General features: G+C 42.6%; 1 protein-coding gene across 1 annotated transcript in view; it reads right to left on the bottom strand.

The window, feature by feature from the left end:
- LOC102878619 (zinc finger protein 134-like) overlaps positions 1–9,634 on the bottom strand; it is a 25,278-nt gene extending 15,644 nt beyond the window's left edge. Inside the window, exons 1-3 of the mRNA XM_015598831.2 lie at positions 9,479–9,634; positions 9,249–9,375; positions 6,728–7,952 (exon numbers count right to left, since the gene is read on the bottom strand). Coding sequence (XP_015454317.1) covers positions 6,728–7,952; positions 9,249–9,375; positions 9,479–9,619 — 1,493 coding nt within the window. The 5' untranslated portion in view covers positions 9,620–9,634. The remainder of the gene's footprint in view (positions 1–6,727; positions 7,953–9,248; positions 9,376–9,478) is intronic.
- Between the last annotated feature and the right edge of the window lie 3,558 nt (positions 9,635–13,192).

Below are 13,192 nucleotides of genomic sequence, written 5' to 3'. Positions count from 1 at the left end.
CATATGTTTTCTTCTATGCATTTTATTGTTTCAGGTCTTATATTCAGGTCCTTAATCAATTTTGAGTTAATTTTGGTGTGTGATAATAGACAACAGTCTAGTTTCATTCTTTTGCAGATGGCTTTCCAGTTTTCCCAGCATCATTCATTGAAGAGGTTTTCCTTTCTCTATTGTATGTTTTTGGCTCTTTTGTCAAAAATTATTTGCCCATATAAATATAGGTTTACTTCTGAACTCTCGATTCTGTTCCACTGGTCCGTATGTCTGTTTTGCTGCCAATACCATGCCGTTTTGATTACTGTCACTTTGTAGTATAATTTGAAGTCGGGCAAAGTGATGCCTCCAGCCTTGTTTTTTTCTCAGGATGGCTTTGGCAATTCGGGATCTTTTGTGCTTCCATACAAATCTGATGATTTTTTGTTCTATTTCTTTAAAAAATACCGATGGGATTTTGATGGGGATTGCATTAAATCTGTATAATGCTTAGGTAATATGGTCATTTTAACTATGTTGATTCTTCCAATCCAAGAACACGAAATATCTTTCCATTTCTTTGTATCTTTGATTTTTTAAAACAGGGTCTTATAGTTTTCATTATATAGGTCCTTTACATGTTTCCATAGATTTATTCCTAGGTATTCCTAAGTTTTCCTTTCTCCATTGTATGTTTTTGGCTTTTTTTTTTTTTTTTTGGTCAAAAATTATTTGCCCATATAAATATGGGTTTACTTCTGGACTCTCGATTGTTCCTCTAGTCCATGTGTCTGTTTTTCTGCCAATACCATGCCGTTTTGATTATTGTCGCTTTGTAATATAGATAGCAACTTTGTATAACCACCTCAATGTTAGAGGCTTTCCAGAGTATTAAATCAGGGTTTGAACTGCCTTCATTTTTATAAAATTTCACTTGTTTACATTAATAAGCAATAAGTTATAACAAATTGTGCAATTGGTATTAAAATTTGGAAACACTGGAATCTTGGTAAAGTACAGATTAAGTAAATGCTAATGAATCAAAACACTTCTAGGAGGATATACAGTAATCAATAACAGATCACAAACCCAGTGTCATGAGAGTTTAGGGAAATGGGAGCATGAACGAGAAAAAAACATTTATTTTATGTATGTGCATATACCTGTGTTCAAGTATGTTTTAGGAAAAAGGTAGAGAGTTTATAATGCCAATTAAAAAATTTATGAAATCACTGGTAAATTTTTAAAAAATTGATTAACAAATCCAAATGAGAAAAGAAAATATGAGGCTTGCTCATGAATCATAATTAAAATAAAGATAAATCACAAAAATTAATTTGAATAATAATTAGGTATGTCAATTGAACAGGAGTGAGAGTTGGGAAATAATATAGCCACAATAATTCTGTGAATTCTGGTTCCACGTGTCCTTTAAGAAATACAGACATTCATGTACAAATAAAGCCCCATCTTATTTCTTTGGTCAAATTGCTTTCTATGGAGCCACAAGTAGGAAATATATTGGGCACATCTTACTTCTTGGGAAAGTGGCAGGACAACCCTTACCAAGAGCTCCTCTTTCTGGGATCGTGGTGGTTTGAACACACCTAATTGTTACTGCTTGTGAGGTTAAGCCAAGGTGATGGCTTTAGAATCCACAATGGATTCAAAGCAACTGCTAAAGTTCGAGGAATATCAAAGGACCTTTACACCTAGTTAAACGTCAAGGTTTTAACGCAGTAATATTACCTGATGATTTCGGCTCCCAAACCCTAGAAATTCAGAAGGCCATGACTGAGACGGCAGAGGATATATGGCAGACAGGCTGAGGGATAGGAATGTCAGGTTTCTACTTCTTAGGAGCATTCAGAAAATATCCCTCCTGCATGTATTGTGTCCATGTTATCACCCCAGGAAAATAAGATTATATTTACACACGTGTTTCTTTTTTTCCTGACCCAGACATTATTTTCTTTTTACTTTTATTTTATTAGTTTCAAGTATACAGTACATTGGTTAATCATTTATACAGTTTATAAAATGATCCCCCTAATTGCTCCTTCTCTCCTCTGGCTCTCCACCTAGCCAATACATTAATGCTAACTGCATTCCCAATGCCATGCTCCCCATCCCCATGACCATCTAACAACTACTAATTTGTACTTCTTTAACCCTTCACCCCATTCTCCCATCCCCGCTGACCCCTCTCCCCTCTGTCCATCACCTAATTGTCCTCTATATTTGTGAGTCTGTTTTTGATTAGTTTGTTCTTTTTGTTCCTTATACACACACAAAGTATCTAAAAATGTTTTCTAAGCAATATCATATTACTTTAAGATTTTCTTTATCTAAATAAAAGGCAGCTCCACTTACCAAATATCATTCCCTGCTGGGACAGCAGATGTTGTGGTCATATTTGGAGTATATGTGCAAAGGGGGCATTTTATCCCTGAGATAAAGGTTTGGGACACCATGATCTCATCTCCTTGATGGAAAGTGTCACCTATAATTGTAGTGACAGTGTTTGCATGGGGGTGGAGACTGTCTCTGAAAAAAAAAAAATTGTGAAATATACAAATTCCTAGAAGCTATTAGTAGTGATTAATTCATGCATTCAGAAAGAAAGAGAAGCAGAAACAGCCAGGAAAAAACAAAGTAAAGTTGTCTGAAAAGCATCGGTGGGAATGACAGACAAGACAAGGACACTAAGGTGTATGAAGTGAAAGAAGGAAGCTTTGCTCAAGACTGGGCTGTTTCTGGCCAACCTGATGATTTTGCCTCCCAAATATGATTCTTTTTAATTTCTGAGGACCCTGCCCAATTGCAACTGGAAGGCAGAGGGAAATAATGAATTAAGTAAAAGTTGTTAAATTGTTAAAAACGAATATAAACTTTTATTCAATGCTTCGATTAATATATGCTAAGCACCTAAAGTACGTCACACATTATTCTTGGTGTATACAATGTATGGGGACAGGGGGAGCTAGCAAAGAACCTGCCTATATTGAAGTTTAGACAGATATTAGACAATAATAAGTTATACAATATACTATATGATGATAGGTACCTTGGTGAGGGGAGTTGGATTTGGGGGCTAAGCAAGGAATAAGAGAGTACAATATTAAATAGGGTAGTAATGGGAAACCTCATAGACAAGTGGATACTTCAGGCAAGACTTGGAAAAGGACAAAAAATTAAGCTAGGTGGCAATTCTGTGCATTCCATCCAAGCACAGGTTATCGGCTAGAGTCATGTCCCAAGAAAAGCCAGGTGCCAATGTCCATGGAACCAGATAGGTGAAATAGAGTTTAAAAGAGGAAGTCAGAAGAAACATGGGCTAAAGATCTGTGAAACTCTTCAGAATCTTTTAAGAATTTTGAACATTCTCTAAGTTAAATGAGGGGCCCTTCCAGGGTTTTGATCAAAGATGAACATTACCTGATTCATACATAGAAAGAGTCATGTTGGCTGGAGAGTTGAGAGTAGACTGCAAAAGGATAAAGATGTTAGATGAACATTTTAGATAGGATAAAGATGTGAGATGCACATTTTAGAAACAGGTAGCAGATGGTGAGTCTAATCAGGCTGAGGGAAAGCATGGTGGTGGAAAGTGGTCAGAGAAAGAAAATGATTATAAAAGTTTAGCCATAATGGATGAGGGAGATAAATGGTAGAACAGAAAACATACAAGGGTAGTTATTTTATGAAGGACACAAACGTTATTGAGGTTATTTGTAAAAAAGATTAAAAGGGACTGAAGATCAGTGATGATTTACCAGTCAAGAAATCTGATAAACCAAAGGGGAAGAAAAAACCTTCAGAAGGTAAGATATGAAGTCATCCTTAGGTGGCATTAATGGAGAGATCAACCCAAAACTGAGGAGAGACATCATTTCCATTTTAACACAAGAGCCCATAAAAGATATTAGATTTAGGAGGCAGAAGGTGTTGAACACTAAGTTTAATACAGGAAAGTAACAGAAGAGGACGAGGGGCTGCTAGAATAGACAACAGCTGGAGGATTAGGGTAAAGTCCTTGACTAGGATTTGGGAAGCTTTGTAATGACAGCTCTTGGAGTAGGTGAGTTGAACATTTACAGATAATTAAGATAATTCAGGCTAGAAGAGAGGTCCTAGATTATCTGGGTATTTCCCAAACTAAGTCATGTGAGGCAGTAAGTAACCAAAATATGAAGTCTTTTTAGCCAGTGGGAGTAGTGAAATGTTACAGCAGTGATTGTTGAGCCCAGGAAGCAAGCTGGTTCTAAAGAATATAGTGTGTTTGTGACCCCAGATGGTGGTGGGTCTGGCCTTCCCCTGTATCTGCAGCCAGTTTATGCTCCATGCTGCAAGTGGCTGCTGGCACATGCAACTGGGCTCAGGGTTTTTGGGGTCGGGTGCAAGTACACTTCCCTGGTGCTTGAAATCTAGTGTTGTGCTGAAAAGAAATTTCCCATTCAAACCATAAATAGGAATTATGTATTACACTACAGCCTATGCCACACCATGGAGATGCTACTGCATCCACCTAAGAATCGAAGTGGGGTTACTGTACAAAGCAAAAATAAGATTTCAAGAAGCCCTTAGCATTCTGGATGTCAGATCAAAGACTGCAGATATGTTTTTTTTAAAAAAGTCCTAGAATTTTTTAAAAACCTTAGAACTGTAGCTCAACTTTGCAATGTGTCTTCCTTAAAACAAACAGAACTGGTGAGGCTCTAAGAGATGGAGACTGAGCAAAGGTTCTCTGGGCTGGTAAAAGTGTAAGTGGACGTCGTGCAATGAGGAAATCACTATCTATGGTCTCGATAACTTTTCCATGCAGAGATCATCCACACTTTACCTCCAAGTTTAATGATAATTACTGATATGAGAATTTTTAAAACGGGTTTTAATATTTTAGTTATCTCACAATAATTTCAGAGCCAGAGAAAGATTAAGCATTTTATATTTTCCTAACTCATTTTAAATAATCAGACTTTAATAATCTCATGTCTCATAATTCAAGTGCTTCTGATTTCATTCACTATAACTGGGAGAAATGACTGTGCTCTACATATTGCACTTCCAAAAACATTGTGGGTTGTCATGACTGTACCCTCCTCAGCATCTTTGGGTCTACAAAACATCCTGGCATTCAGGCCACAGAAGCCTATAGTCTTTCCTGGAAGGCCTTGTGTAGTGTGTAGCTTTTTCTGACACCAAGTATATCATTCCAGCACCAATTCTCCAATACCAACTGGGTGTCCCACAATTCAATTTAATTCTGATATTCTTTGCAATTAGTGCAGACCATACAGGTTAAGAACTCAGTCCCACAAGACCATCACCACTTCATGCCAGCCACAAATGGGGTCCCTCGGCTACCCGCGCTTCTGTCAGGCCAATTACAAATTTGGAGTTCCCATGCTCCTACCCCTCAAGTTTACTAGAATGATTCACAGAACTCAGGAAAATCCAGCATTTACTATTAGTTTATTATAAAAACACAAGCCAACAGCCAGATGAAGAAGCACACAGGGTAAAGTCCAGAGCATCTCAAGTACAGGAGCCTCTATCCTAGTGGAGTCAGGGTGCACCTCCCTTAGGACTGGATGTGTTTACCAACTCAGCTGTTCCCCAAACCCTAGGGTTTTTTGTTTGTTTTTATCAAGGTATTATTAAAAAGTCCTGATTGACTACATCATTGGCCATTGGTGATTACAGTCAATCTCCAGCTCCATCCCAGATGTCAGGAGTGGGGCTTAAAGTTCTAACCTTCTAATCTGGCAGCCAGCACCCTTCCTGAAGTTCTTTACTGACCTGCTCTTTGAGTTATTCCATTATCAAAGATGCTCTCATTACTCAGGAAATATCAAGGGTTTCTGAAGCTCCGTGCCAGGAACTGACAAACACCATATATTTTTTACTTTATCACAAAAGGAATGAAGATTAGGCAAAAATTGTAGTGAGAGCATACTGTTCCCTCTCATGCCTGCACAAAAGCGCTCCACCCCTTCACAGGGGCAGAACCCAACTGTTTTCAGCTTATTGCACAATGAATATCACTAAGATTAAAGGTGACTTAAATAACTAAGATTTATTATTGCACATTCCAGGGGAATGTGAGGCAGTTCCCAGGTTGGTCTTGGAGGCTAGAAAACCCATCAGAAATATCACATAAGACCAACAATGCCATAAAGAAGGGAATACTTTACAAACTACCAGCAGTTCTCAGACTGGGCCCCTAGGGTCCAAAGTGAGGCAAATCCACACCATAACTAGTCAGAGAGAAGTGAATGGGAAACCCCAGGGGCTCGGTCCAATTTCCTCTAGAGAATGGGAGCGGGCACAAACATCTGTCTCCTCTGAGCATGTTGTGGTGACTGATACAAGCCACAAAGATCTACCAGGTAGTAGATGGAAAATGACTTCCACCTCAGAACCTGGCATAATTCTAACAAGGGTCCTGAGCAGGTGAGAATATGAAATGCAGCCCCCACAAACTTCTCACATATCTGGAACTCATGGCAGATGGCTTCTCATAGAGACTCTCTAATCCTGTCACAATGAACAGAGACAGCACATTTCTTAAGATTTAAAGCCATTAATTACCTTATGTGGAATTTCCATACTGAATAAGCTTAGATTTTTGCTGAAGCCTTTTCCATATTTGCTAAAGCCATAAAACTTAGCTGGACTGTGAACTTTTGGGTGTTGATTCAGAGCAGAATGTTAACCAAAGGCTTTCTCATGTTGGCTGTTCTCTCAAAGTCTTTCTCTAGTGTGGAGTTTATGGTGTTGAATGAAGCTGTAGTTTTGGCTAAAGGATTTTCCACATTCACTGCATTCATAAGGCCTTTCTCCAGTGTGAACTCTCCGATGTAGGATGAGGCTGAAGCTCTGGCTAAAGGACTTCCCACATTCGGTGCACTCATAAGGCCTTGCTCTTGTGTGAATTTTCTGGTGCTGAATGAGGCTGGACCTTTGTCTAAAGGATTTGCCACATTCACCACATTCAAATGGCCTTTCTCCAGTGTGAATTCTCCGATGCTGAATGAGGATAGAGCTCTGGCTAAAAGATTTCCCACATTCACCACACTCATAAGGCCTTGCTCCAGTGTGAATTCTCTGGTGTTGAACGAGGCTGGAGCTTTGTCTAAAGAATTTCCCACATTCGGCACACTTGTAAGGCTTTGCCCCGGTGTGGATTCTCTGGTGCCGAGAAAGTTTAGATTTGCATCCAAAAGCTTTCCCACATTCACTGCACTCATAAGGTCTTTCTCCAGTGTGAACACGTTGGTGCTGAACAAGTTTATATTTGAACCTGAAGGCCTTCCCACATTCACTGCACTCAAAAGGCTTTTCTCCAGTGTGGATTGTCTTGTGCTGAACAAATGTGTGCTTGTAGCCGAAGCTTTTCCCACATTCACTGCACTCATATAGTCCTTCTCCAGTGTGAATTCTCCGGTGCTGAGTAAGTGTACGTTTGTGGCGAAAAGCTTTCCCACAGTGATCACATTTGTAAAGACTTTTTCCATGGTGAAAGGCCTCTGTACACTCAGCACTGCTGAGTACACTCAGTGCCATTTTGGGAGTGGCCTGGAGAAGACCCACACTGGCCAAGACATCCTTTCCAACCTCCCTGCAGGTGAAAGGCTTCCACAACGAATGACTTTCATAGCTCTTCATAAAGGAGGCCTTGTCCACATCCTCGCTGTCAAGTTTCTTCATACTGTGCTCCTTCTGGTGTAGGTGAAGACGTGCATAAAAACAGAACTGTTTTGCAGATGCCACACGAGTGTTCGATTTCTGCCCAGTATTCATTCCTTGATACTTGGTCAGGTACAAAATACCTTCCCTGATGGGAACACACATCTCACAGTGATGAGCCTTCTGGATTGATGGATCTGGCTTTGGAGTCCTCATTTGTGGCATTCTCTCCAGAGAAACACTCTGTCCAGAAGGTGCCTTCTCATTCTCTATACCACATAAACAACCTGAAAACAGAAATGCTAGTGAAGTACATGTTGTCTTTGGGGACAGGTGGGAGTCACATCACAAATATGTATCTGACACACCAAAGAATAAATACATGTGGTTGTTTTCAGGACGAGGGATTTGGGGTCAGAATGAGGAAGGAGCTGCTTTAGAGTACTGGATTCTAAAAGGACATAGACACAGAGTGGCCTTATAAGACGAAAGATGAAAGGATTGGATGCAGCGCGATGGAGGGGTAGCAGTTTCTAAACTATACCTCTGAGAATGACCTTGGCTGCTGCTGACATGTGAGTGTTGCACAGAAGTTTTTGCCCAGGAACAAAAAAATCTGACTATAAATGGGTAGCTGGTGTTCAAGGGCTATAAAGGATATATGCACACCAGTTAGAAATGTGACCCAGTGTTGGAGAACACCGCAAAGGCAGCAGTGAAGAGGAATGGGTTAATAGGTGGAGGCAGGAAAGCTGGAGCAGCCAGGGGTTAAAAGTCAGTAAAAATGTCAGGCTGGCCAAGAATGAAGAATGGGGAAGAAAAAAGTAGAAATGAATATGGCCACCGGCAATGGAACCAAAACACTAGCTTGAAAGGTTCCTTGTATCATGTAAACATAGCCCTGAGGTCATGTCCTCTCTCAGCTGCCGCTCAGCAGAGCCAGGCCCCCTGTAGCCCATCCTGCCATGGCGGAAGTGATATCCACTCTGTGAGGCACTCAGGACTCTCTCCTCCAGCAAGAGGTGAGCAACTACATGGGACTTGGATAATGCAAGTCCTAAGGGAAAGGCAGGAGAGGTCAGTGGCCAATACCAGCCCAGAGCAACTTATCACATAACGGACTACAAAAAGAAAACTAAATGTTATTAAAAGAAACTCGGATGAAGATCTCACAACAGCTAATGGTGCAAGGAAGTAGTGCCCACACTGGTGATGGCAATTCTGGACAAATGCAGACATGGAGAACTGTCAGTTAGGAGAAGGGAGCAAAACCTGGGGTACGTAGGTACTGGATTTGGAAAGTCCCCCAGCCAGGGAGAGGATAAGCAAGGTGGGATCCATTTAGATGACTGTAAGACTACTTACCCAGAATCCTCCTCTACCAGGCTTTGGGGCAGCAGCATTTGGGCTGCAAGGGCAAAAAGAGGGCAGTGCAGACAACCCTAGCAAGGAAAGCACCTACCCAGGGAACTGAGAAAGGAGACAGTGTCCATGGTCAGGACATAAAAAGGACAGAGCAACACCTAGGAAAAAGTGGAAAGGCAAAATCTAGTCCAGCTCACAGGGGAGCATGAAGGTCTTACCCAGAGAGGATATAAGTACAAAGTTCTCCAGCATCACATCGTGGTACAGGCGTCTCTGTTGCTCTTCAAGGAGGAGCCATTCCTCCTGGGAGAAGTACAAAGCCACGTCCTCAAAAGTCACATTGCCCTGTCATGATGGAGACAGATGAAACCAAGGCCTTTCTCCTGAGGACCCACAATCCATTCCCCACAGACCTACCCTACACCATTCCTTCCTCCACATTCCCCACCTTAGAGGAAATACCAGGACTTGATGTGATTGATGCTGCTCTTTCCTCATGGTTCCATTCCTGTGCTCGGCCCTCAGCAACTACAGGTAAGCAGGCAAATAGACACCATCTAAGGTCAGGAAGTAGGCTGCAGGGTCCCATGCCTTCCACTAGGCAATTTCCTTTAGGTTCTTATGCTTCATAACACAATAAAATTTGGAGTCACCTATCACCCTTAATTCTCCAGTATCAAGACTTAGGGGCTATCAATTCATACTCCCTCTCTCTACATGCACCTCTCTCATATCTTCAGACCCCACAGCCACCACCACCTCCCTGCCTCACACCATGGCCATCTCCCTAGACTCAGCCAATGTTTCCGAGTATATGGCATCTAGAGAGGGCCTGGCAAATTCAAACAGGACCCAGTACTACCCAAGCCCTCCAATGGATCCCAACACCAGGGGTAGCCCTGGATGCTGCTTTGAAGGCCTCTCCCATGTCTCTAACTCTTTGCTTCAACATTAGTGACACAGAACTAGATGTGAATTTCAGATACCCATGGCCCTCTTCCATTTCTATGCTGCACTTGTCCCCTCAGTACCACAACCCTCCTCTCCACCGAACCCTTGTTAAAAGCCCAGACACACTGATACCATACCAAGCGTAGTGATTCTCACAAATGACCACAATTGCTGTGACCTGATCCACCAACAAGACTGCAACAGCCCACATTCCACCAGAGCTCACCACAAAATTTTAGTAAACCCATCTTATTTCAGTCAGTCTTATGCCTCTGCATTGGTTTCATGCTTACTCTTCCTTGTTCCTGGGATAACCTTCTATACCATTTCGATTGGTGGCCAGAATAGAAATCCCTCAATACGACCTTCAGCTAGGACTCGGAAGGAGTCCAGGGGATTTCTCCCAGGTCCCCAAAACCAATAGCTGGGAGAAAGGCAGGCAAAGGCCCCAGGACACCACAACCCCAAAGTTCACATGGGTGGGGTTGGAATCAGTGGGGGCCTGGAACACCCTCCACTTCCATGTGTAGGTTCCATAAGTGCTTCTTCAGCTTTAGGTACAACATGCAATAGAAGCTGGGGACCATGATGTGTTTCAATGGGCTAACACCTCCTCTGGCCTTCTGCCCAGCCCTGAGGGACAACTGACTTTGGGCTGAATGACTAAACTCCGTGCTTCAGTGTGCAGTGCTGCCCCTCACCAGCTCTGTGATCTCTGACGAGGACTCAACCTCCCTGTGCCTCACTGTCCTCATCACTCCCACTCCAATCCGTTCCCACTCTGCGTAGCTCTTGGGAAACTTTCAAAACCCTAAATCAGACCGTGTTCCTCTTCTCTTCTTGATTATACACCGCTCCCAGGGTCCTCAGCAGGGAGGCACACCACCCTTCCAACAGCCCCCCCCCGCCCCGCCCATCTCCCGTCTTCAGCCTGACAGCCCAGACGTGACTCTGCCGAACACTGTTCCATGCAGATACAAGAAAGATCCAAGGTTCCCGAGTCCATCCAAGTTACTCGCCCCTCCACGTGTTTATACCGCGGGCCCCTCTGCTTGTGACTCTCCCACACCCCATCACCCTTGACGTCACCCACAAGCACCTCATCGTCCCGGACGCCTGGGCCTGGGCTGCAGGACGGGAGCAGCGCCCTCACGCGGGGCTTTAGGGTTCGGGGAGCTGAGGGCGGTGAGGTCCGGGGACGCGCACTCACCTGAGCCCGGCACCTTGGCGCAACTGCCGCCATCGGACTGTGTGGCGGGGCAGGGGAGGGGGCGCCGGACATCGCGGTCCGAGTCCTGGCCCTGGTCCCAGCCCTGGTCACCCAGGAGGCGCCGCTGAGCCTCAAACAGATGACTGCCCCCTTCGCGCCTTCCCGATCCAGCACCTCGATCCGACCCAACGCTCAGGAGACTGAACAGACTCTACAGAAGCCAAAATGGCCGCCCTAAGGCAGAGGTCGGAAGCCCCGCCCCAACAGGATGCGCGCTCACTGTGTCTCGGCGCAGAGGCCTCTAGGTAATGCAGTTCTCAGCGATCTAGAAGACAAGGCAGCAGGTGTCCCCCACCAGGACCCATCCTAAAGGCCCAGAGGCACCGCCAAGGAGTCTAATAAGATTGTGGAGAACTTTGCTACTTCTTAAAGGGGCTTCACGGCATATTTCTGGAGAGTGTTGTCTGCAAGTGATCACCAAAACATTATTTCAGACCCCACGAAATTCAGCAGTCTCCCAGAGGCTACCGATACAAATGGACCTGCCATCCATAGTCATCCAGCTGGAGATGAACATGTAAACATCATCTGACTGTTATTCACATGCATGTAATCTGAATCACTAGAGTCAGTTTTGTGAGTTTCTCTATGTTGGGTCAAGAACAAGAGAAAAGATTCTGGACAGAGCCATGACAAGAAGGTAAAAGAAGGACGTTGGGCCATGCTGAAGCAGGTGGATAGGGTGAATGAAGTTCTTCTTCTAGTTTCCATTGAATATGTCTCTCCTGCCTGTATATTCAGTGATGTGTCCTACCAACTGAGAAACCGTTTTATCCATACAACATTTTTTCCTCCATATTCTAATATATATATTTAATTCCTTTCAGGAATCTGACATGTATTGCAAATGAAGAGCAACTAAATGCTGATTAGGTATGGGACAGAGGCTGCAGTGTTCATAGTCATGGCACATGTGCAAAGGAGGCATCTGAACGTATGATGGCATCACCTTGCAGGGAAATGATGGTCATTTCTCCTATTTTTGAAGGCGTAGCATTGTGTGGGAGGATTTGGATTGTCTGAGAAAGACAGTTGTGAAATGGAAATTGCAGAAAGTTTTAAATAAAGTGTATATATTTCTTTCAAGATAGTGGTGGAAAGCTCTGGGGAAACATCAGTGAAAAGAGAAAAAAATTGAAAGATCTCAGTAAAATTTGAGAATTTGCTTGCCTGAGAAAAGCTAGAATCCAATTGAACATGTGACTATGCTTGAACCTTGGTCACTCTGAGGATATTTATTGTCTCCAAAACGTGATTCTTTTTCATTCAAGAGCACAATGAGCATACTAGCTTGGAGAAAGAGTTAAAGAGGACATTTAGAGTAGCTGGAAGGGTAAATATAAAGAGGAAATCTGAGGTGTCATGTTTATTTGCTGCTCTACAAATTTTTTTGATCACATAAAAAACTATACAGAACATTTCTCACAAGAGTTAATGCAAATAATAAGCAATGCAAAAAATAAGTTAAAATAATTTAATCAAATGAGAGTATTTAAAAATATACAATTTATGTAAGATGAAAGACACCAAAGAATTAAAATATAAAAAGGTGAATTGACTCCATGAAAGTTCTGTGAATCCCTGTGAAACCGAAATGAACAAGTCCATTAGGACAGCAGTCATTCGTGGACAAATAAAGTCCCATCTCATTTCTTTGATCAAAGTAGTTACCATGGAGGATTAAGGACTAAGTTAGGTATACTTTTCTTTTCAAGGACAGTAATAGGAAAATCCCCACCCCACGGTTTTTCTGGCTGGGATTTAAGCAGTTCAAGCACTCGAAATGATCACTGATCGAAAGCTCTCTAAGAAGATGCGATAACTTTAGAAATTTCAGCAAATTCAATAGATCCAAAGCAGGTGCTAATTTCAGGATCTAACAAAGCACTTTTCCATCTGGTTATGGACCACATTTAGACAGTAACCTATTTACAATTCCTG

Source organism: Pteropus alecto, unplaced genomic scaffold (genome assembly GCF_000325575.1).
Source record: "Pteropus alecto unplaced genomic scaffold, ASM32557v1 scaffold281, whole genome shotgun sequence".
Classification (NCBI taxonomy): Eukaryota; Metazoa; Chordata; class Mammalia; order Chiroptera; family Pteropodidae; genus Pteropus; species Pteropus alecto.
The sequence above is the reverse complement of the archived record's forward strand: the minus strand, read 5'-3'. Positions and strand labels throughout refer to the sequence as shown.